This window comes from Chlamydotis macqueenii, chromosome 1 (assembly GCF_036417535.1).
Source record: "Chlamydotis macqueenii isolate bChlMac1 chromosome 1, bChlMac1.mat, whole genome shotgun sequence".
Lineage (NCBI taxonomy): Eukaryota > Metazoa > Chordata > Aves > Otidiformes > Otididae > Chlamydotis > Chlamydotis macqueenii.
In genome coordinates, this window is record NC_141556.1 from 9,941,611 (window position 1) to 9,966,910 (window position 25,300).

The following is a 25,300-nucleotide window of genomic DNA, read 5'->3' on the forward strand; positions in this document are numbered from 1 at the left end:
TCTTTTTTTTTAACAAAAAAAAATGAAGTAGAAACTATGACGAGAAAATGAGGCAAGTAATTTGTGGCTCCCAACTTTTTTCTTTTTTATACATGCAAAAGTCATTACATTAATGCAGGGTAATTTGGCAATTGTTGATAATGTATGAGCCTCTTCCCTAAATCATGTAGAAGTGCCAAGTTAAAGGAGATCACAGAAATACAAAAGTGAAAGAAAATAAATGGAGTGAAAGTTTTATTTCAGAAAGGCTTTACAGAAGTAGAATGGTTAATGGCAAATTCAAATCTGGTATTTTACTTTACATTTGTATTTAATCATTACACAAAACGATTTTGGTGTCCTTGAAATCTCATTTATCTCCTTTGGCATGTATTTAAGCCTTAAAGAGGGCATTAATGTACTTCAGTGGCATACATAGAATTTGTATGCATAAGATATTAATCTTTCAACGGGGAATTCGCAACAGATTTTACATGTACCTTAATCAAATGTAAGTTTTCTTTAGTTACTGAAGAGCCTAAGTGCATCGTAAACGATGTATTTTGATGCTTGAGCTGCAATGTGCAGAACACAAGCTTCTCATTTATAATTCCATGAAACTGAAAGTCTTCCATATCTGTTACATGGATAACAAATGCCTCTTTTAACCCCGTTTGTGCATCATTTCTCTGAACAGCTGAGCAAACAAACTAATGAGTTCAATTTTCATTCAAATGTTACACTTGATGCTTTCTAATATAAGATCTATTAACCCATTTGTAAAGGCAAGTCCACGTGCTTAACATCCACTGACCCATATCAAATTCTCTCAGAATAAGCAAGTTGCAAGCTATACAAATGTAAAAGCTTAATAAGGACTTTATTAATGTACATAACCGAGCGTATGACGCATGGGCTCAATAGCAGATTTTTAGACAGAATAAAGTTAATACAGAATTGATTTGCACACTTTGTAACCAAATTATGCCACTTTTACTCTCAGGATTAAAATCCATTCAGGCAGCTGGGTCTAAGAGGTGTATCAGTCTTTTAATCAGAGCTAAACATACTTACTTATTCTGTTAAATAGTTTACAGTCTCTCATGTAAGAAAGTAGATACTAGTTTAACATCTGCTTGCTACAGATAAGTGTAAGTAAGAGTAGACTTAGCTAGGAGAACAATAACTCTCCTAGTGAACCATGTGATTGATTAAATAACAGATATTCCAGGGTGCAAAAACCCTCTTTCCAGTTTTAGTTATGTTCTGCAAATATAAGTTCTTTGAACCTGAATAGTATGATGTGATGAACAACATTATGTTTGAGATTAAGGCTTGTTCTTATTAATACAATTTTGCAAGAATGTATTTTTCACCTTGATATGGTTAAAATATGTTGTTTATTTCAGTGTTATCAGCTTTAATATATAGTATCTATGATTTTTAATACAGCTGTTATTATTTTCATATTACCTGAGGCGTTCTTTAAAAGTAGTTTTAATATTAATTGTAGAAATTAATTTCAAGATGTGAAACTAGTAACAGAGTAATCACAATGAAACTGTAATAATAATGGAAAATATTATGGAAAATATGTCTATCATAGCAACATAGCAATCAAAGGCGCACCATGATATGTACATGCATTCTAAATCAGTTACAGCTAGAAACTATTCTGCTGCAAGAGAAAACAAGAAGTACTATTACGAAGGAGTGTCTAGTTTAATTTCAGGGTTTCTAGGTTGGCAAAGTAGCATTCTAGCAGAATTTTTATGTTTATAGAGCTCATTTTATATTTTAACTGTTTTCCTTCCCCAGGAACCCACTGTTATTTCAGCAATGAAGATTTCCACAAAACAGGTATTATGTGCACAAACTTTAAATCACTTTTAAATATTTATTGGTCCCTGTCTTCTACAGACAGTAACTTGGCAGTCAGTAGAGACACATTAATTACAGCAGCAGCACCCCATTCCTTTATGTAAACATCAGTAGTTTCTCAGGAAAATGTGACATGCAAAGGAGAAAGGAAAAGTCTAGTTTGTGTTACTTACTGGTAAGGTGGAAACTAAAAACAAACTAGCCAGCTGTTTGGAGGCTCTCGAGAAAAAAAAAAAAATCCACATTATGGAATGTTCTCATGACACTGAAACTGTTCAAAAGGAGTAGCCAAACTTGGTTCCTTGCTTTAATGGGACTAGTTCCAGTCTCTGTAGGAACAGTCTAGTACAAAATACAAATAGTGGAAGCAAAGACTGGAAATGAGACATCCTTCTGTCTTTCTGTCCAATGCCCATTCCATTCCGGGATATGCACCATTCAGCTTTAACAAAGAGGGAAGATCTGATTTAGTTCAAACTTTCCATGGCCTTCTGGTTCAGTTACATGGTTTGAATATGGATTTCAGACAAGCAACTTGTTCACATTCATTAATTTTTCCATTAATGTCATGGTCAGTAAAGAGGAGATTTGGTATTACTTCCAGTTCTGGATGCATTAAAAACTGTGTGTATTATAAATAATATTTAGTTAATTCAACTACCTCACTCTGTGAATTATTACAGTTGAATTCATTCTGTAGTGGACAGAGCCCAATATTATGTTTGAAATGCTGCATATTTAACTCAGAATTCACTATATTTTGGAAAATTGTCTGAAAGTATTCATATATTTGAAAACATTTTGTTTGGGGGCACTCTTTAACGTAGTTTACCATATAAACCAACAAAAAAAAAGGCAGAATAAAAAAAAATGTATTATTGAATAGCAGGATATTTAAAAACAAACCTATCAATTTGTATATATGTTCATATCATACCAAAATGCTCTACTTTGGGTTATTTTTATAAGAACATTCTCTTAAAGCAGCCAATTATATTTGATAATGGACCATGCATTTTCATACCACTTCTTCTTCAAAGCATCTTTAGTTATTCAGCAGAGATTACAATTTTCCCCAAGTCTTTTGAAAACAAATTTGCACTGCTAAAATTGTCTAAAGCTTAAAAAGAGCATAAACCACAAGTTATTCAGGCAGAGTTAAGCTCATGAAAAATCAGCCAGCCTCAGGCTAAAAATGACAGAATCATGACACAGTATGACAAGCTTTTGGCACTGTGTCTCTGTATCAAACAAGTATATGGCAACATGTTTCCATTTTATATTTATGATTTAAAAATACTGTAGTTTTATAACTCAAACACTTTACTCATTGTGTTCTGATAAGCAGGGCGTTTTTCATATAAACAGAACAATAATTCTATGCATTGTAGAAAGCAGGAGCATGAAATATAAAGCCAGCATGTCCTATTGAATAACATTAAAGCAATCACTTTAGTACTTTCAGTACTCTAGAAGGGGCTTACAAGAACGATAGGGATAAACTTTTTAGCAGGGCCTGTTGTGATAGGATAGGAAGGGGTAATGGTTTTAAACTAAAAGAGGGTAGATTTAGACTACATACAAGAAAGAAATTTTTTACAGTGAGGGTGGCGGAACACTGGAACAGGTTGCCCAGAGAGGTGGTAGATGCCCCGTCTGTGGAAACATTCAAGAGCAGGCTGGACCGGGCTCTGAGCAACCTGATCTGGTTGGAGATGCCCCTGATCTTTGCAGGAGGGTTGGACTAGATGACCTCTACAGGTCCCTTCCAACCCAAACTATTCTATAAGTCTATTATTTTATTTTTTTTTCACCAACAATTCTTTCATCCAATTATAAAATAAATAAATAAATCCTAATTTTTAAAATGTTTTACTGCACTGATTGTTCAAAGCTATCTCTTTTACCATTGTGCCAATATAAGTTATAAATGACTCTTCTTCCTAAAGACCAAAAGCTACAAATTCTTCAGGAGCAGAACTTAGCTAAGTTTTAAATTGTATAAAACTCTAAGGTTCCCGTGTCTCTCTGTACAAGCATGAATTTGGCCCTTGAGCAAAAGTGACTTTGAGCAAGGAAATTTAGCCCTTATGTGCAAGACTGAGCCTTGATGCAGTCTTTATCAACTCTGCTGTCTTCAACTCACAGGAATTATATTTATATTTTCTCACTAAAGCTATGTATGAACTACTAATTGTGTTCAGAGCCTTAGGCTTATGTAACCTTATCACTTAAACAACTTATGCATGGTTAGCAATAGGCACAAACCTTCAGAGAGCAGCATCCTAGAGCACCTGTAACACCCTGCAGCTGCCTAGACTCACCATTCCATGGGAGCCAGGCTTGCAGGGAGCCCCTTCGCTACCACTTGGCCCTGAGCCTGTCAGGTAGGGTTCCATGATTTTTTCTTTGGTTTAAAAATCATAGAATCATAGAATGGTTAGGTTTGGAAGGGACTTTCAAAGGTCTTCTAGTCGAACCCCCCTGCAAGGAGCAGGGACATCTCCAACCAGATCAGGTTGCTCAGAGTCTCATCCAACTGGGCCTTGAACGTTTCCAGGGATGGGGCATCCACCACCTTTCTGGGCAACCTGTTCCAGTGTTCTACAACCCTCATTGTAAAAATTTTTCCCTAATATCCTATCTAAATCTACCTCCCTCTGTTTTAAAACCATTACCCCTCATCCTATCACAACAGGCCCTACTGAAATGTCAAAGCAGACCAAAAAGTCAGGTCTAGCTTTCAATTAAATGTGACTTTTTGTGGAGAAAGCTCTCATCTTTTTCACAGGGTCTAGTTTATGATCCTCTGTTTCAAGCAGCCATTGGATTTCTGGTAAGATGGGAAAAAAACAAGGACATCCTTGGCTGATACAGGCCATCTCCTTGTCTTGTGAACTGCTACGAAGAGCTTTTCTTTCTTCTGCATTCTTAGTCAAAGGCAAGGCAAAGACCTTTAGAAAGACCTTAGTGACTACTTTTATGATACTTTTCACAAAGTACTAAATTTTGTTCAGGAATCACCTTTTCTGTCCATAGTATCTGTAGCATATAGAAAGGCCCAGCTCAAAATGGATATGTCACCTAAACAGCCATCAGTTATTTTTCAAGACAGAATTAAATTGAATGGAATTTGAACGTTATGCTACATAAAATTCCTTTAAAATTCTGCCTAAATGCTTCTTTTTAAGCATTCAATTTTTTATTTTTTTTTTTTTTTGCAAATGCAAAATTCTCAGTTATCTCTTTGTCCAACTTCTAGGGAAAAACCGCATTTTGAGCAGCACCGTGGGGCAAACAAAAACCACTGAATTGCTTAAAACTTTAGACTTCTCAGCTTTTCTGGAGTTCTGATACTTGTGCAATAATTTTTAGAGGACAACTTCCCCACCCCACCCCACTCCCACCTCTGGTTTGATCTGATAATCAGTTGATTTATTAAATTAACAACCTCTTAGGGGACATTCTTTGCCCAAAAGGCAGTTTGACTGCGAATGGCAAAGTGAGGTCAGACCATTGATGCAAATCATTCTACTACTATTTTCCAAATTTCATACTGCCTGGGTTTATGTATTATTAGTGTCCAAAATAATGATCACCAGCTGGAGTCAAAAACCACAATCAGAAGAGCAGCAAACAGGGCAGCAGCCTTCAGGCTGTGCAGCACCTGAAACACATGCTGTAGTTCACTGATTTAACTTTATGAACTTATCTACAAGGAACAGAATCTTTAAGTAACCCTGTGTTGGCCTCACTTTTTTGATTTTCCTTATACGTTTCTGGTCATTCTTTAATTCTGAGGATATTTGTTAGAAATCAGGGAGGGGTTTTTGACAAATGGAATTGGTTACAGAGGTACATAGGGAACCATTACACTAGTCTTTATTTTCTCATGTGCATTCTCTGGGTTGATTTTCATATTAGTTGCACCACACTTTTCTACATGCTTCTATAGATATTAATGCCCCAATTACACAGGACTCAGATCAATACCATCTGGACATTTAAGCTATTTAACTGAAGCTCTAATTTGACCTATGCTGTCTCCATAATCAGTAAAGAGAAAAGGCATCCCTTGAGAAATGTTTAGGTCACCAAAGATTTGGATTGCTGCTCTTTTTACTGCAGAATGTACCCCTAAACTGGGTACTTTATTAAGTCACCTAAGTTAGAAAAAACCAGCTTATCATGTCTGCTGCCTGTCATCTGCTTCTCAAGGATACAGCACTAACGAGGGACTGGTACGTACAGTTAAGGCTTTGTGTAGAGAGCTCTGTGCGGTCAGAGATTTTTTCCCAGAGAACGTGGGTTTACAACCAGCTATGGCACTATAATAGATGGAAGCAGTTGCTTAGAAAGGGCTTTGTTTTCATTTGCCAGTGAATTTTCCTTTGGGTGTTTTCCTTGTGATATTTTCCTTGCAAAAATACTGAAGTTTATATAAATGCACAGGATGTTTCTGCTACAATTAATTTGTCTGTATAAACTGTCAGCTGCCAAGACTCTGAAAGAAGTTAATGCAACACCTTTTATGAGTGTTTTTGGTTTTGCTATCTCCTGGTATCCAGTGCTCATCATTTCCAGTTGATAGGTGACCTCAGTCACCTTCCATCCCCGAATTCCCTGGAAATGGTTCCTCTGGGACATCACAATACAGGAGATGAAGAATTTTGATAAAATGTCTTGAAATTCTATTTTTCACACCAGACTTATGTTTTCTAAGAAAGAAAAATGGATACAAATTCATATTTTCTTGGTTGGGCTGCTTGGAGTGAGACCTTAAAAAGAATTGTGTTAATCGCTCCACCATGGGTGCTGGGTGACAAAGTTTAAGCTTTTGATAGCAAACTGTCAGTGTTTCCAAAACAGAAGGATTATGCCATTTAATTTCTGTTTATCTCTGTATTTTGTTTTACCCTAGTTTTGCATCTCAGAGGGAACTGTATTTACTTACTACACTCGTACTTGTTTTCTTTGTGAGTTAGTGCTAAGGTGAAATATCTGTTTGGACTTTCATTTGGTTCAGTTTCCTTATGTCCCTCTAGGGATCAGCTTCCCTAATAGATCGCATGAATTTGATATTAGAGAGGAAACTGAGAAAGACAAGATATTCTATTGCGATGTCATACAAAGCTGTAGTTCATTTTGTTTGGATCTTTTTTTCTTTACTTCATGGCTTCTCTCTGCATTTTGAACTACGTCTTCCACTCAGCACTGTTTTTTTTTATCCAAAATAAAGCAAGCCATCTCCCCTCAGTAAAGATGTTTCAATTAGAATATGTCACCTATACAACAAAGTATGAAGCATCAGAATTCTCAGACATGTAAAGAAATGTGTGCATGGCAGCACTTCCAAGCTGAAATATCTTAGCATCGGTCTGAAATAATTTACTTTATGTCTCCCGCCACACATACGCAAATCAAGGTGATATATAGGAAATTTATGTTAAAGTTGTTTTTCTTCTTCTTTAAGTTTGAAAACATATTCCCCTTTGTGTTCTGTCACTGATTTTAGTGCTTTCCTAGTGCAGTGATCTGAATAAAAAAGAAAAAAATCGAAGAGTACTTTAATTTTTCTTACTGTTCTAGAGAAGCCACTAATAACTGCATACAAAAATCAAAGTATTTTACATTTGTTACTTTTTTTTAATAATGGGGACAATTCTCTTCTTATTCCTTTAATGTGCATCAGGATCATGATCCTTTATTATATTTGTAAGGGTCCTAACATACTATTACATAACTTTTTTTTTTAATGTTTTCCTAGCAAAAAAACAGGTAATTTGCAATTTTTAAATTTTTTTTCCAAACTTCTATGACAGCAACAGCTCTACATTGGCTCAGCCACTGGAGTTTCACAGCTTCCTTTACACCGCTGTGATGTGTATGGAAAAGCATGTGCTGAGTGTTGCCTCGCGAGAGACCCTTACTGTGCCTGGGATGGTTCGTCTTGCTCACGTTACTTCCCCACTGCCAAGAGGTAGGGACAGTTTCAGATGTCTGCATGATTTGCTATTTGTTTTAACTGATGGTCTCAATATGACCAGAGGGCTTTGGAGATTTTTCATGGGATGGTTAACTGGAGCGCTTTCTCTTCCAAAGAAAACATAATTGTGGGAGTTACTAGCAATATGAAGTCTTGGTTGATTTAAAGTGAACACTCCTACTTCTTGAGTTGGCTTAAAAAGCTGTTGTAAGAAAACATTCAGAAAAGAGTTGTCTCTGAAATGGATTCGTAACTTTATAATCAATAATAAACAGTAAAAAAAAAAAATCTTTTTCTCTAACATGAGGAGGGGACTTGATATTAAAGTAAAAGAACTACTTGCCCAAGTAAATTAGCTGCCTTTTCATGAATTCTAATTCAAAGGAAGTATTTATAAAGTGTTTGGACATGAATGGAAAGTTATTTTCTAGTGATATATAACATTATTGTTATTACTCAAAAGTATAACTTGCACATGTTGATGTGTGTCTACGTGCTACCAGATCAGAACAACCACTATTTTGCGTTCATGCTACATTGATGCTAAAGGCTTTGCAATGCAAAGGTTAAGGGAAAATAGACTCTGCAATTTTTATTAAAAATTTACAAGTCCTAGATGCCTGACCTGAAGATTTAAAATAATATTTTCTTTGCCTGCCTTTATCTCTGAAATTCTTTCTCTTAAAGTATTTAAGCTAGATACTCAACAGCTCTTAGCTACTGAAGTAGAAATTAGGAATAACTGAATAGCTAATCACTTGCAAATGAGAACAGACATTGGTGTAGTGTTGAGATTCCCATGACAAATTGGCTAAAATGATAAAGAATTGCTCACATTAAATCAAATATGCCAAACATCTTGCACTTATGAAAAAAACAAGGAATCCAAGGGTTTATATACATAAGGGTTTATATTCATAAAATTAATGATAGCAAATACTTAGTTGAGAATGTCACAACTCTAAATTCCAGGTTTGGATTGGTTGTTGCAGGAGATTAAATGTGCTAAAGGGTTGGAAGTAGCACTTGTGTCACCGACTTTTCAGATGGAAGGGATTAGAATTTCAAGGTTTGTATTACAATATATCCTAAATACAGATGACAAAAGAAAAAAAAGTTTATGAAACATCAGGTTCTGTTTTTGCACCCGGAAACAGAGTTAACCTGAGCCAAACTTTTAATTAAATTCTTTAGAAAATAATTAAAAAGGAGAAACTGAACCCATCCCAAAAGAAGAACTGGTCAAATTTTCTCAGCTGCATGGGCTAAATTCAAATTTGTGGTGGAAGCACGGCAGTTTCTCTGTAGGAGGAGGAGGAAAGAGAGAAGAGGGGACAATGAGATTTTCAAGGAGAATCTAAGATTAATTTTATCTGAAAGTTTCAAGGTTTAGAAGTCAGTGTGGTTAAGTACTGCCTCTGAGTTGAAGGAGACATTAAGTTCAGGAATCACTGAATCATTCTTCTCTGCTATCTCTCTGTTAATCGTCATCCCTGAACTTCATCCTTTCTCAGCATTCACTAGCACCCATTCCTACTCTCAGCCCATCTCAAGACCCATAGAGTGCATCATCCTGTCATTCATCCGCTTACGCTGATGGAAGAAATAGAGCTCTCTGTATTTTCCTTATCTGTCTCTCCAACTTTAATATTAAAGAGCAGACCAAGCTCACTGTTGCCATCAGGGTAAAGGGACTGGGACCTCTTCTTACAGAGACTGAGAGGCAGGGTTACTAGGGCTAAACTGGGTTGCACGGTTACAGGAAAACCTTGGGGAGCAGAATTTACTTTCCTTGAGGCCACTATGAAAGAATAAGTGAGTCCTAGGAGGCTGAGATCCTGACAATGCATTCAGAAAAAGCTGCTGTCCCCTGCCTTTTCTCCCCATTTTCCCTTGGCAGCAGCAGAATAAAGGTTTGTATTACTGAGGGAGAGGATCCTTTGTTTTTCTCTACCTGCTGTACCCACTGCCTCAAGCCAGCTTTGAATGCATGTATGACAAAATCAGCATTGCTGGGAATAGCTTAAATGTCAACATTTTCCTAATAATGCATCCTTGTATTTTTAGGCTCCAAAAATATTGGGAAAGTTGAGTCCTGAGGCAATTGCACAGATGCTTTACTAATAGTTGGTTTAGGGTTTTGTTTTTGGTTTTATTTGGTTTGTGTTTTTTTTTTTTCTTTTTCAAAAAGGAGCTTTAATGAGCCCTGATTTTAATTTGTTTTTCTTTCTTTGTGTATTTTACAAGTCTAAATGACAGTTCAGAACTCCTGTAGTGTGACCACTTAACTTTACCCAATGCAGATGTGTTCTGGTTCATATTTCATAAATCATCATGTTGATACAATGGTGATACAGGCAACATTTTCCTGAGATTCTAACTAAACATCTCATCCAAACACCATTGACAGTAATATGAGTCATTCTACAGACTTCTTTTCTACAAATACTATCCTATAAATATGCCACATTTCAAAATTTAGGAAGGAGTAACAAAATTTTATGGTTCCTTACGTTTTGGTGTATTTTTATTCATTGGTAATGAGTAACATGAAGATGATATCTGAAATCAGGATTAGTACATTTTTTGAATCATATTTCAATCAACAGAAGGTTCCTTCTTTATAAAGCAGGCTAATTCACTAGGATAATTTTAAAGAAGTTTTTATTCAGAAAGATATAAAAAATGCACCTTCTGAATTGTTTGGTTTTTTTTTCCAGACAAAACCCTGTTACCATACTTCACATAACTAATTTCAATTTTCACATTTCAGTAGTTTTCATTGGAAAAAAAAAAAAAAGGTTAAAATCTTTCAGCCAAGAGGAGACAGCTGTGCAGCTGATCGTGTCTCTGTGAGAATTCTTAGTATGTGCTGATGCTGAGCTGTTAGTGAGAGTCTGCAAACAGGACTAGTGAACAGAAGAGAGATCGTCTCTGTACTGCAAAACAATGGCTTTTTTAAAATCTGGGCTGTTGTCACAAGGGAGTGACCAACAGTGCTTTTTACAAGGCTACTTGACTTTTGCATATCCTTTGCTGGATGCCATAATCTGAAATCACAGCATTGTTCAGCAGCCTAATCCTCTTTGTTCTCCTCTAATTTTGCAAGCCCTCAGGCTTTCTCTGATTCCTAAAGTAAAGTGCTCACACTTGAAACACATCTTTGTTTGCCTTGTTCTTTTTTCTTTTTTTTTATATGAAATGCTTTTCTCTGGCTCAGTTGAATTTTGTGTCACAGCTATTTAAATAAAAATAGGAGCAGACAAAGAGAGAACAACAAATGCAAAATAAGACTGTATTTAAAAGCTTTCTTCTGTGAAATACAACATATTTTTTTTCAGCACAGATCAATACGTTTTCCAAAAGAGCCAGTGGAAATCAAGCTGGAGAAAGAATATATTGTAGTAAATGGACATACAATAAAAATTAAAACCCAGACTCAAGCTACAAAGGATGAAATGCATGACATTTCAAAATATCCCTATTCAAGTGTTTTATTCTGTTTATTCTAAAAACAAAGTCATTTGCAACAGTTTTGGAAGAGATTTTGTCAGAAATGTTTTTATGAGATCTGTAGTTGCTGAAATGATCCATGTATTTTAATTTAGATTTTGTAGAAAACACAGCACTTTGACATTTTTTGAAAGCCATCCATCCTAACATTTCATTTTAGCTAAAAGATGCCATAACATTTAAAGAATTCTGTACTTGCAGAAAAGCTGTAGCTTCTTCATGTTTTTTGATGCATGTTAAACTATACTGTATATACTTTGATCCCTTAGCAGTCACTGTATCTATGAGTCAAGCAATTAATTTGTCTGTGGTCAATATTGCCAACACAGTTAAAATGAAGTTCATAAGCTCAGTGTAAGACAGATATATATTTCAGTTTCTGGAGACTTTATCTGTAAGAGTAAAGACTGATTCTACAAACCATGATAATGCATAGGATATTATAGTAACAATATGATTTCCTTCCTAGTGTTGTTTAGGTGCACTTGTGACCTCTGTAATTATATATATATTCCATTTGTTGCTCTTCAGTCATGGCAAATGTGCATGCTGACCACTGAGAAGGTCATTAACAGTTTTCAAACATGATATTTGCAGACGTACTAGACGACAAGACATCCGAAACGGAGACCCGCTTACCCACTGCTCAGACCTGCAGCATCATGGTGAGTTATGGATATGACTGAAGTACAACTAATTTGTATGTAATTTACAAATTGTGCATGAGAAGAGTAGGAAGCACATGAATGATTTGTTGGTGAAATTGTCTTGAACATCTGGGAAAGATTAATATAATACATCATTATCCCAATTTAGATTGCTTACAATGGCCTGGATCAGACTCTAAAGACTGGAGGGTTTTTTTTATTTTCCTCAAATTAACAGTTTTAAGCATTTTAATTTTTCTGCTTTGCTTAGCTGATAGTACTATACCACCAGGCTAGGCATGTTATGTCAGAAAAGAGTTGTATCTCCTTCAGAACAGGAAGAAGTATATACATATTTCTTCATATAGTTTTCATAGAATGACAACCAAGCACATAATTAACCACCTTAGCTAAATATGGAATGGTCTTTGTTGTAGATGCCACTTTATCAGCCCTTAAGATCATGATGTTCCTTGCAATAGGCCTGTCCTGTGTGCGTTCAACATGGATTTTCCTCGACATCTTTTGGTTTTGTTTTTTGTTGATTGTTTGATTTTCATAGTGTATTGACCTGATCTTCCTTTCTTAAATTGCTTGGCTGATAAACTTCTCACAGTTACTAATTTGTTGCCAAACTCTTCAGAAGAACTTCACTCATAAAATGAATAATGTCCATTTTGCTCTAAGTGAAGAGAACACTTAGGCAATACTTCCCTCTGCTGGAAAAAAAAATGATTACTTATGTTTTTGATACATCGATAATAACAGTTAAACCACTGGACAAATTTCTCGGATAAATAAAGAAGAGGTGGCTAAAAATGGAGGCACCTCAAAACCCTCATGTCCTTCCATCCTTCCAGTCCTTGTAATAGCAAGAATGATAAATAGTCCAAAGTTGTACTTTTGTGTCAGCTATACTTCACGACCACAATGTTTAAGTAATAGCTTTTTCTATCTTCCTTTTTAATAATTTGAAACTTGCAGCTAACATTACTATAGCTTTTCTTTTTACTTGATTGTCAGACTTAGGCCAAACTACTCAGAGGTGGAAAAAAGTTTGGAAAAGTGCATGAGTAGACTATGATCAATATGCAGTTGTCATGTTTTGAGAACTCATGAATGCACAACTAGTTTAGATTTGAACTAGTCAATGTGGACTAGCAGAAAGTTCACAAATTTCCAGTTGCATGATATCTAGTAGTGCTTATACAGTACAGATGAGACCATCCATATATTGGTGCTGAGATGACATTTTCAGTTCCCCAATAGAAAAAATTCACCAGGCAATACATGTGGATTTTCTTGACAGCAGAAGCACATCTCAGCTTTATCTTTTTACTATGCTGGGCATTTTATTCATGAGTAAGATGATGGTGTGGGCTACCACATGTCCGTTGTTTTTAACATTCTCTTTCCCTTGTGAGCTGTGCTGTATACAATTGTAGATCTGATCTTTATCTTCGTAAACAACAAAAGGATTTCAAAAGACTTTGGTTTTTATATCTTCACATATTTGGTATACATGTTTGTCTGAAAAGGTATCTTCTGTCCAAAGGGAAGAGAGTAATCCGGTGCAGTTTTCTCATTACAATAATCACAAGAATTTAAGGTCAGGAAAAAGCTATTATGTGGTACACCTGATAACAAGGAGCTTTAGTGCAGCTTTGTGAAAATGGACAAAGAAAGTATGAGATAAGATGTCACTGAAAATTTTATTTAATGTTGAAATGAAATTATTAGAAGTTATTATAAGTATCAGTAACTTATAAAAAATACTGAGGAAATGCAATTCCAGGTCCTAAACTTTAAGGATACACTGTCAAAATACTTAATGAATGTTTTATATTGCTCTTGAGTTAAATTTTTCTCTAAATTAATTCTGAGATGTAAATCTATAAGATTTTCCTGTATTTACTTGTCATTTACACATGATCATGTATTGTACAGACAGCTGCCTGTCCCGCAAACATTCTATGCTCACTTATGCTGAGTTTTTTTCCTTGGTTGTGACCAGTAGTTTCCTGGACAACAGATGAAGAATTGTGTTTGTCTATAGCCAAAAATAAGATCCAGCAATCATTTACTACTTCTCTACACATTACTTTGCCGTAATTGCCAACTGATTCTACATGTGAACCAACAGAAACAAGGAAAAAGAATGATCTCTTAGTTTATGCTTCAGTTTTAAAGACATTGCAAAACTTACTTTGATATCATTCTGAAGCAATAATGTTTTTAATAAGGTTTAGGTAGCTCTTTCAGTTGCCCTTTTGTGCAAATGTATAAGAAGTAGTATAAAAATTACTACATAGCGACATTAGAGGGAGCCAAGGATCCTTAGCTTTACAGGTGTTTGACCAGACATTAATGCTTAACTCTAAAAGCATGATCACCTTTGTGTCAGGTAAAGAATATATATATATTTTTTTTTTTTTTACGCATACCATACTAGTGCTCTCAAGAAATTAATCAAGTTCTTTTTTTGAAGAATTTGTAAATGGATAGGCACCTGTTTTTAGGTGATTTATCCCAGGGGAAGCTCAAAGAATCACTCTGGATTTAACTATATAGTGGCATGCATTCATCTGCAAAGCAATCTTGGTATAAGTACTTTGCCTTTCATACTTCTTCAATTATGTAAGAAATTATGTATTTAAAGGATATTTATCAAGTAGTAAGCTGATACTCCTATTGGGTGCCTTTTGGGAATTTCAGCTCTCAGACAGGATTTTGGGTTGAATTTCATAACCAACTTCATGACTTCTATAGTTTTCTAATTCCTCCAGCTACTCTTCTGAACTTCCCAGACTTTCATTCTTCCTTCAAGTCCCAGCTTCTCCTTCAGTCCCAGAACTGCACTCCGATCCTGTGATTATTCCGTCACTCTGCTTACTTTCTTGCACACAACATACTCAATATTACATGAACTTTATAAACATTTCTGGACTTGCTTTCTGCTCCCTTAAATCATGGAAATGGAATTTGAGGATCTCTTAAATCCATCCTCCTTCATGCATGACTGCTGCCCATGTTATATTTTCTGGACCTATGAGGAAATGTAAAGTGGGCTTCTGCCACTTTCCATGGTGATCTTTAACATACTAGAATGCCGTGGACCAATCCAAGAAAACACCTGGAAGTTTGAAATTATGTCAGAGTACCCACCTTCAAGGTAACTTCCATGAAAACTTGTGACTAGCTTCTTAGATACTAGGTACTTAGATTCCTAGGTACCTAAGTTTTCCAGCAGAAGCTTCTCTATATACTTAAAAATATGCTGCTACTCCTGGACAGTACGACTTTTGCCAAAGAAATACCTATTTTTCTTGTTTGCACTGATATTTAGGATCTAGAAAACTGTCTCCTTGGATCTAATGAGACCAGTGTTACATGTGCTCTGCTCCTGTATAATTCACTTGGACTATGCTGTGTTCAGGAAAATATAGTCAGGTGGTGCTGCAAGGCACCTAATGAGTAATCTACTAGTTAAATCAGGTATTTAGGATGTGAAAGAAGAGGACTCAAAGTCCACTTAGGCTTAGGAGATTTACTTGATAGCTCTAATTCCAATACAAGCATCCAAACTATTGGATTGCTCCTGTTGAAGTTGGACCATTCTGCAACATGATTCAAAGTTCATGGAGCCTGGAAGAGAGGTATTGAAATAGACTATGCATCCTAGGGTGAAATCTCTGTTTCCATCCTTTATTCCGGAAGCCTGTAAATCTCTGTTTCACAGAAACACATCACTGGAGCAGTAACGTATGTGTCCCAGGGTATAAAAGGGGACATTTCCTTCTGACTGTCTTATGCTGCAGCCCTACATGTGCTATCTGTTGTGAATCCCAGTTCAGATATCAAATTGCCTCTTGTTGACTATGTGAGGAACTTTGGCTGCCTGCTCAGCCATGTGTTCCTAAATGAGAACACTCAACTGGAAATAGAAGAGTCGGGACATCAGTCAGCCATTCACAATATTGAATCTGGACCTGTGAATTATCAGCCAATCATTTTCATTTCCAATCTTTATCTTATCACTTCTAGTTACATTCAGTTAATCTCTTTACATACTTCCAGTTCCTCTGTTTCACTGAGATGAATTCACCCATGCTCCATCTCAGATCTTTCTACTGATACCCTTGGCGATATTCTCTTCCGGCTGTCTTACCCTTCTCTTGCTGCTTTTCTTTCTAATTTGTTCCTCCATTGCTCCCCATCTTGCTGGCTCAAAGCTGCACTGACATTCTTCATAGGGATGTGGTTTCTGGAGATGTCATAAAAGTTATTTCACTTAGTTGTTTACATAGCACCTCACAATCCATCAGAGGAAAGCAAACTAACCCATTCCCTATTTGTTTAGTGTTAATAGGCCATTTGGTGTTTTCTTACTGAGAACAGGGCAAGCACCCATACCTATTCTGTCCCACATCCCCTCTCCCATCCTTTCTCAGGGCTGCAAGTCACTATGGAAAGACATATGATTGCTGTATCAACATACACCAGGAGCTCAATTTCATTTTTACCTTTGGTTCAGTGATCTACCAAACAGCCTGTGTTTGCTAAACAACATGGCCGATATGATAAAGGCACAGTGAAAACAAATGAAACTTCACAAAGGATTTATCTGAGAAGACTTTAATTAGGCAGAATTTTTCTATTAAAACATATCAAAAGAAGCACCTTAAAGATTTCCAGTGCTAAAGATCAAAAGTGGAAAATGGAAAGAAAGACAAATAATGGCAAAGAGACAGGAAACCTCGTGAAATTAACACAGTGTTAAATAGTTTACCAACCCCTTCCTCTCCAGGATTATTGTTCTGTTGCCACTTAAGTCCATAACATCATTTTAAATAGCTAAAGTGGAAAGTTGAAATATGATGCCTTACAGCCTCTGTGGTATTGGAGAAGAATCAAATGCTGTATAAATCCTATAGCTATGTGATATTTCCAGCAAGTTGATGAATATCTTGAAATGTTGTTATAAAAGGAAGTAATTTATTTAACTTTCTTTTTCCCCTCCCATAATATCTGGTTATTAACCTTATTACATTTCCATAAATTATATCAGTATGAGAGGAAATGATTAATTGAAGATTGTTTCCTCCAAAACATTATTTCTAGTCATTAACAGCTTCAGCAAACTGCAGTGCCATATAATCTAAACACATTATACTACCTTTAAATAGCCTCATGTTTTATTACTTTGCTGTAAAGTATTATGATCATAGAGCCCAGGAGGCATCATTACAGACATTCTGCAACTGCACCCTGACTTTTCTCACTGCATACAGTTTGCTATTAAAAATTCTTGTCATGTCCTAGCTGTTTTCCTTGATGAATAATAATGAGGTTTACACAAAATTTCACAATGAAATTCATTAGCTTCACATATTGAGATGTTAACAGCTGTTAGGATTTAAAATACAAAAATAGCAAAAAAAAAATCTACAAGGGATCATTACAAAGATATAGATGTTGATGGAAACTTTCCAAATGTCATACTGATATGGGGATCTTTTTCTTATAAGGTTTTAATCTTTAAACACCTTAAGGGAGCCAAATTTCTAAAAAAAAATAAATTCACGTAGTAATTAAGATTTTTCTTTCCTGGTGATTTTCATTCTATATTTCTTTTTTTTTTTTTCTGCCTTACAGATAACCCAAGTGGTCAGACTCTTGAGGAAAAGATTATCTATGGAGTAGAGAACAGCAGCACTTTTCTTGAGTGCAGTCCAAAATCTCAGCGTGCTGTAGTCTACTGGCAATTCCAGAAGCAAAATGATGACCGCAAAGAGGAGGTACAGTAGAAAAATTAAAAGATGCAACTAGTCTTCTCTATGAAGACATACTTGAACCTACGTCCTTCCTAGAATAATATCTGCTTGTATTTTAATTTAGCAGAATTCCTCTGGAATCTTATAATTTCTGTTGCTCTTCACTGCTCTTGGGACCATAAAACCCCATAAGCTCTCTAATAGGCTTCACAGACTATTACATGATCAAACACTCATATCTTTTCCCCAATCAGACCCCCTGCAAAACACACTGGTTTTCCTTTAGAGATCTCAGAAATAAAAAAAAAAGTAGCGTACTATCTACATGCCACTTAAAGCATCATGTAAGGATTATATTGAACTTAAATATTACAAAGACCTTAAAATTGCTTCTGAAAAATAAGTCTAACTGCATTCATTAAATTATACTGTTTGACTCAAACATAGTCTAACAGGAGTGTTTCCTATGTACTACATACTCTAAGGCTTTACGGCAAATAAGATGGAGATAGAATGAAGAACTAGGAAGTGTAGTGGACACAAGGGTGTGAAAACTTGTACACTTTTTTTCTTCAAAAGTAATGCTCACTGACTTTCTCTGCTCGCATTACCTAAGGTGATACTTTATTTTTCTCCTCTTGTTACCAACAGTCTTATGTTCCTACTCACCTTGTTTCTCAAGTCATGTTACTATCAAGCTAGGTCACACATATATTAAGAGAATAAAGTACTTGGTAGGTAGGGAGATCGAGGTAGGAACCAGGACTTTTTTTTGTTGCATTGAAGTATCTGTAAACATACCCAAACTACTCTGAAGCATTTTTTTTTCAAAATATATACTAAATACTTAGAACATTAGCAGTTTAGACTTTTTTTTTTTGCTGTTTGCTTTGTTTGAATTAGTAGTAAACTGTTTAGAATTTATTCTTGGTGGAGAAAGCAGCAAACAGGTTTGCATCCTTTCTGTCTGCAGCGACGTAAGCATTTGAAGAGTGAAATTATATTCTAGATATTAATTAATTCTGAAAAATGCAGTATTTTGGACAACTGCTTTTTGAATATAAAAATTTTAAGATTTAATCCTTATTATGTCTTTGTAAATTCTCCATTTATGCAGAACCCAATTCTGTGCATAAGGGCTTTTGTAGTAACAAACAATAGGAAGACAGAGGACCTTTCACACAAATATACCTAGGCTTGACTAAATGGTAATGATAAATGTGACTTCAGTAATACAGCCAAATGCATTCATGTTGACTCTACTGATTATAGGCTTGCATCTTCTGTAATCTTACCAGCAAGTCCATCTAACAGAGTTGATACAAATCTTTGTTCAGCAGAAGTAGGGACTAAGAGATAAATTCTTCATCCCCCAAACTCTTGCAGTACATCAGTACTCTCTCCAGAGTATTTGAGCCTTCCATAATACAGATTACTGGCAAGGGGTTTTCCATTCATTTGGGGATTTTTGGCCAAGTTTTACCAGCTGAAAGGAGCAGTACTAAGGAACTAGTATGGTTAGAGGATAATGTTGTACATATATGAAAGATAACTATTGAAATTACCACTTTTTTCCAATACAGATAAAAGTGAATGATCACATGATCCGGACAGAACAGGGCCTATTGCTACGAAGTCTTCAACAGAGAGACTCTGGTATTTATTTTTGTCATGCTGTGGAGCATGGATTCATGCAAACTTTGCTCAAAGTGACCCTGGAAGTAATTGATACTGACCACCTGGAAGAGCTGCTCCATAAAGAAGAAGATGGTGATGCTTCCAAGACCAAGGATGCTACTAATAGCATGACCCCCAGTCAAAAGATCTGGTATAGAGACTTCATGCAGTTGATCAATCACCCCAATCTCAACACAATGGATGAGTTCTGTGAGCAAGTTTGGAAAAGAGACCGCAAACAGCGCCGGCAAAGGCCTGCCAATGCGCAGGTGAATACAAATAAGTGGAAGCACCTACAAGAGAATAAAAAAGGTAGAAACAGGAGGACCCATGAATTTGAGAGGGCACCACGGAGTGTCTGAGCTACATTACCTCTAGGAACCTCATCCAAGTAGAAACTTGTATAGACAGATAACTGGAAAAAAATGCAATATTCATGAACTTTTTCATGGCATTATGTGGATGTTTACAAGAGTGGAAAGTTCAAACAATTTCCACCAGGTTTAAATAAAATCCATTTCTAACTTTCCTAGTAAATCCTCCCTATCTGCTCTGATTCTAAGACCAGAAAGACCAGAGTTTCAAGGATGATAACTCATCCGGACCTAGCTTACTGCTCAAAAAGTTCTGCAAGTGTTCAGCAGGCAAGTTTTGCTTTCTCTTTTGCTGAGATACAAACAAAATGCTGTATTTCATGTTATCATATTAAAAAAAAAGAAAAACAAATCCCACCTTTCATCATCAGCACTACCATTTCTAGACTTATATATAAAACTGCATGAACTCATTAAGCTGATGAACGTCTAAACATGTGATTGGACACAAGGATTTTGTTCTTGTTTTGTCTACCAGTTCTCCTGTTCATATGTACTAGAAGAGGAAAAACAATACTGAATGAGATTGTTTGTGGAAATCTGAAAAACATAAGCCATCCAGCATCTGGAAGAATAAAAAATGTGGAGTACACTGGCCTACTACTGATGACTTCTTTCAGCTTTGATTTAAAGATGTATTTTATTAAAACTATAATTTAAATGTACCATGAAAAATATGCAGCAAGCATTAGCTCTTTTCTAAAATAGATTAGACTTTTTGTCTTAGAAATATTGTACTTTTTAATTATTGGTTTAGATGAAAAAAAAAAAGACAATTTCGAATTATGACCTACTTTACTCTTTTGTTCGGAAAATCTTCCAGGGGAGCTAGTCACACTGCAGTTAACCTCCTCCCCTCTGTCCCAGTAATCTATACGACATATAACTTCAAAGCAATTTTAAAACTAAGCTATTTTAACATGAAAGTTGCTGTATAGCATGGAAGTCTTCTGCATTCTTTTTTTCTAAGTATGGTATTTGAAATGATTCCATTTGTATAATACCTTACTGTAGATTGAACCAACGAAGAGGAAAGCATTGATTTTCAGTTGTATATTTTTTTAATTCAAAAAAGTAAATAGCATTAAAATACCCTGTACTAATTACACTCTTGCTTTCTTGGTTCGTAAATATGTGTGAATGCTAATATTTAAATACTGTGGCTCATAAACTGTCATGTATCCATGAGCAAAGCTCACATTCAATTTAAGAAGTTTTGTTCCCAGTTCAATGGTAGAAATATGTCCACACTACAGCGCTCCATTCTTTCTGTGAGTCAGTTCATCCAAATGCAAAGAACCAGCACTAGGCCACGTAAATCATAGCCTCATAGCCAACTCTCTGTTTTAAGATCTAGCAGACAGTTTTATCTGTGGGTGAAGTATGCTGCAGCAGTAAATTGGTGAAGTTCAGCTTAAGACTAGTTTATACTAGCAGATAATTTGGTCCTGCACTTCTGTCTTATATACAGGAGAGCAACAGGGTAAAACGGACAATGCACTTGCACCATAAATGTCAGTTTAGAGTTATAAGCAGTGGATTTATTCATGTCAGCACAGATGTGCCTTTGGTCTCCAGTTCTACGGTGTCCAATTCTTTTGAGGTCATCTTTCTCCAGCCTCCCATATTTTTGTCTTGGTAGAGTCCATAAATCACATCATTTCAAGTAATGTCATAGTGGGGAAAATTGCTAGAAAAAGTTCTTAGTTTGCTAAAGGAGCTTTTATATAAAAGTGTGTCTGTATTGATGTCTGATCCATTTTGTTGTTATTTACTCCAAATTCTTTAATTTATCAATCACTACACTAGCAACCTTATCAGACACAGTAAAACACAGCTGCTATGACAGCTTCTCTCACAATATATCCCAATCTCCTTGCCACTCACTAATTCAAGTAACCTTCCAATTAGTGAAACCTTGACTTCTTGCCTCCATAGCAATTGGATTTTCACTAACGGCCCAGTCACTTTACTCCCATATGCATCTTTTACAGGGGATGAACTTGCAAGATATTTTGTCATTAATTTATTTAGGAAAAAAATTCATTGAATAGACCAGGACAAGGCTGTAAGGTCATCATTTAGGAAAGCACTTGGGAATTTAATTTTAAAGCAACTTGAAGTCTCTCTTGTGTTTATCTTGACTCTTGTGAACTTTAATATGCCATTAAATTCCCATGCTTTCATGACGTACTGAATAGGCATGAACTAAAACATAGATTCAACTATGTGCTTTCCTGTATAGAAGTTTTAATTTTTCAGCTCAGCTTATGATTAATTTCTGAGCATTGTTGTCAGCTGAAATATTTAATTGTAATCATAGAACACTCTTTAGCCTTTTGTGTAGGGCTGTTGTGTACCATCGAATCATTGCAATCTTCTTTGTTAAAAAACGAAACAGTTTTAAAATGAACCTCAGAAAATTCAATGGGAAAAATATAGATTGATTTCAACAGACCCTAAATGACTTCGTTTGCTTTTTAACATATTAATGGAATTGCTATCTTATTTTTTTTTTCTATCATGATCATAGCAACTGATTCCATAGCAACTTGCTGCAAAAAAAAATCAAACCTCTTTCACCACCCCTGAAGAAGAAACAGATTAAATTAAGTCAGGAGTGTAAGATGTTTTTCTATACAGAGGAATATAATCTGTGGGAACAAAAATACAGAGGTTGCAATGTTTTTGCTATAACCTGTCAGTCTAATTGGTCAGTTGATACAACCATATCTTACAAACTTCAATCCAGTCCTTACTGACATGAGTGGTCTAGTTTATATCTTTGTATTTGTTCATATAAATAAGAGGGCAGCGGATCAAGCCAGCAGTGATATTTTAAAATGTTCAGGTTCGTATTATGGTCAAGTTAAAACAGCATTTAATACTGATGTGAGATGAAATTTTTTCAAAGCACATAGGCCTTAATGAATTGATATATAGAAAGATGCCCTGCAACTTCAGAAAAAAATCATACCCTTATTTATGTCATTATTGTTTAAAGCAACATAAGGTTTGAAGATAAAGGTAAAAATGGTATTTCTGTAAATTGTCAATAAAACCTTCTAAACATCCTGTTACAGACTTTAGAAAAAGTAAGCAAGAAGTTATGTTTAAGCTGGAGAGAAATAAAGGATTTCATTTATAACCAGAAAGATCTATTTTGATTTGTTTTAAGATATCCATTTGCAAGGAACAAAAATACATTGAATCTTATTCGTCTACACTTTGCATGGATCACTGAAGATGGGAATTTGCTCAATGGCTCCTAAAAACTGTGTGGTTTTGTTAAACTATAACATCAAACTAAGAAAATGTACATCTTTGCAGAACAGAGTTAAATCTTCATGACCCAATAAAGTCACTATGTAAAAAAGTAAAATTAAATTAAATGCATGTGAATGCGCATTTACTGATCCTTTTTATGTATTATTTAGTGAATATCAATGGTATGTGTTTAATAGTTCAGTTTTTGCTACCTACACATTAGCCAAAAGAGATGTAAATATTTTTGACTAGATAAGGAGGTACAGTGTAAAGTACTGTTATCTAGAGGTACTCCATTTCGGTGTGTTCAGCATAATAATAAAATTCAAGATTTTGCCACACAGGTGATAAGGTGGTTTATTTGCTATATCAGTGCCAAAGTTATGCGCTTTTTCTTTAAGCACATTCCTCACTGAGTAGTAAATAATTCTACTTCTGTATTTATCACTTCAATTCAGATGGGAACTAGAAAACTGGAGAGAAAAAAAAATGTAATGAAACTGCTGCTGTAAATTATTTCTTTTAGCATGTATTTAGTTGTTAAATAAACATTTCTTCCAAATATTTGAAGTTCGCTGTCTTGACTGTTTACATGGAAATGTGCCCTGTAACCTTCATGAGCATATGGAGTGCATTGTTGCCAATATAATGCTATCAATGTATGAGCTCTGTTTACTAGGCCAGAAGGGTTGCTATTTTTATTAATGGCATTTATTGTTTCTTTTTGAAGACTACAAACTAATAATGCCTGAAATGAAAGCTACAAACTTATCTTCAGCCTATCCTTTGGCAGAACTTCATGGGCTTCTGCAGATAAAACCACACGTGCACATACCCCAACTCTGCCCATGAACCAAACTGTAAATCAGCCTGGAAGACATGCAAAAGCTAGCAAGTTGTGTACTTGATGAAATTCACTCTGTGCGATGCTAATGCCTTAGTACACCTACACTACTTCCTTTTGGAAACTAGCTTACACGGACAGCAAATAGAACAAATCAGGTTCTGTCTGTTGTCGACATACCCTTGTATCCTTAAGTAAACTTATCAGTGACTAGTATTTAGAAGTGACTAGGGGCTCTATCTAAAAGTAATATACCATGGCACTAATCATTGTGCAAAGAGCTAATGAGACAAATGTTGCCCTGGAAAGCATAAAGTTTAAAAACACCAGACAAGAAGTGGAGAAAAGAAAGTATCATTAGTTCCGTTTGACAAATATAGAATTAAGGAAGCAATCATTAGTATTTAATCATCACTAATCCGTTCAGCTTTGCTCATGTTCCTTCCTGTAAAGCAAGGATAGAGAGGTCCAGTTCAAAAGGATGTTCTAAGGATATTTTGTGGTTACCACTGTCTTTCGAAGATGAAAATAAGCCCTCAGCAGCAGCCAGGCAACTCAGTGGGATACAAAAGATGTCATTAAGTACAACAAGGACAGAATGGATGTGTCAAGCCGTGAATCCACTAAATGAAAGACCAGAGTAATTTTTTTTGTCTGTCCAGTGCAGGAATTATGGATACTCACAAAGGATGACCCTTGTTTCTGGATGTAGCTACGTGGCATCCATTGCTAGAACTCCCTGTAGAGCACAGCTAAACTGATCATCCTCTGTTATTACTTTGCTACATTGCCAGGAATGTACAATACCTAGAGATGACCTTCATTGACACTGAGTAGGAAGAAAGAAGAAACATTTGGGGTTTAATGTTTATTTGTTCATATATCTCTATATGCATATATATATATACACACACATACACATTTAAACTGCCAGCTTTCACTTTTCCCTAAAGTATTTGAGGCTCTACATGTAATTCTAGTGCATCTCTGAAGAACACATTTGGCAGCCTCAGTTATAAATTGTTATAAATATTTCCTTTATAAAGACTGAAACACACTATTCTGTTTCCTTACAGGTCACATTCACTGAGCTCCCCATCAAACATGCATTTAATAGGAGGTAAAGTTATGATGGCTTTTTCCAAAGCATAAAACAAAAGGACTATTTTCCTCAGAACGCTCAGTAACAGGATACAAGTAGAGTAGAGTACTGGTGAACCAGTCAGCTTCTTTGGTCTCCATAAATATTTGTGTGAAAGTTTGGAGAAGCTTTACAATAAAACTAGAAACTATGAAGAACAGGCCTAGTTTGGGACTTTTTTTTTGTCCTGGAATTTATCAAAAGTTGACATTTTGGT

The 25,300-nt window shown here is 35.6% G+C and overlaps 1 protein-coding gene across 1 annotated transcript in view; it reads left to right on the forward strand.

Moving 5' to 3' along the window:
• The window catches only part of SEMA3A (semaphorin 3A), a 174,822-nt gene extending 151,154 nt beyond the window's left edge, over positions 1-23,668 (forward strand). Inside the window, exons 13-17 of the mRNA XM_086745637.1 lie at positions 1,798-1,839; positions 7,683-7,840; positions 11,957-12,024; positions 17,662-17,804; positions 19,364-23,668. Coding sequence (XP_086601763.1) covers positions 1,798-1,839; positions 7,683-7,840; positions 11,957-12,024; positions 17,662-17,804; positions 19,364-19,819 — 867 coding nt within the window. The 3' untranslated portion in view covers positions 19,820-23,668. The remainder of the gene's footprint in view (positions 1-1,797; positions 1,840-7,682; positions 7,841-11,956; positions 12,025-17,661; positions 17,805-19,363) is intronic.
• Positions 23,669-25,300: the final 1,632 nt, after the last annotated feature.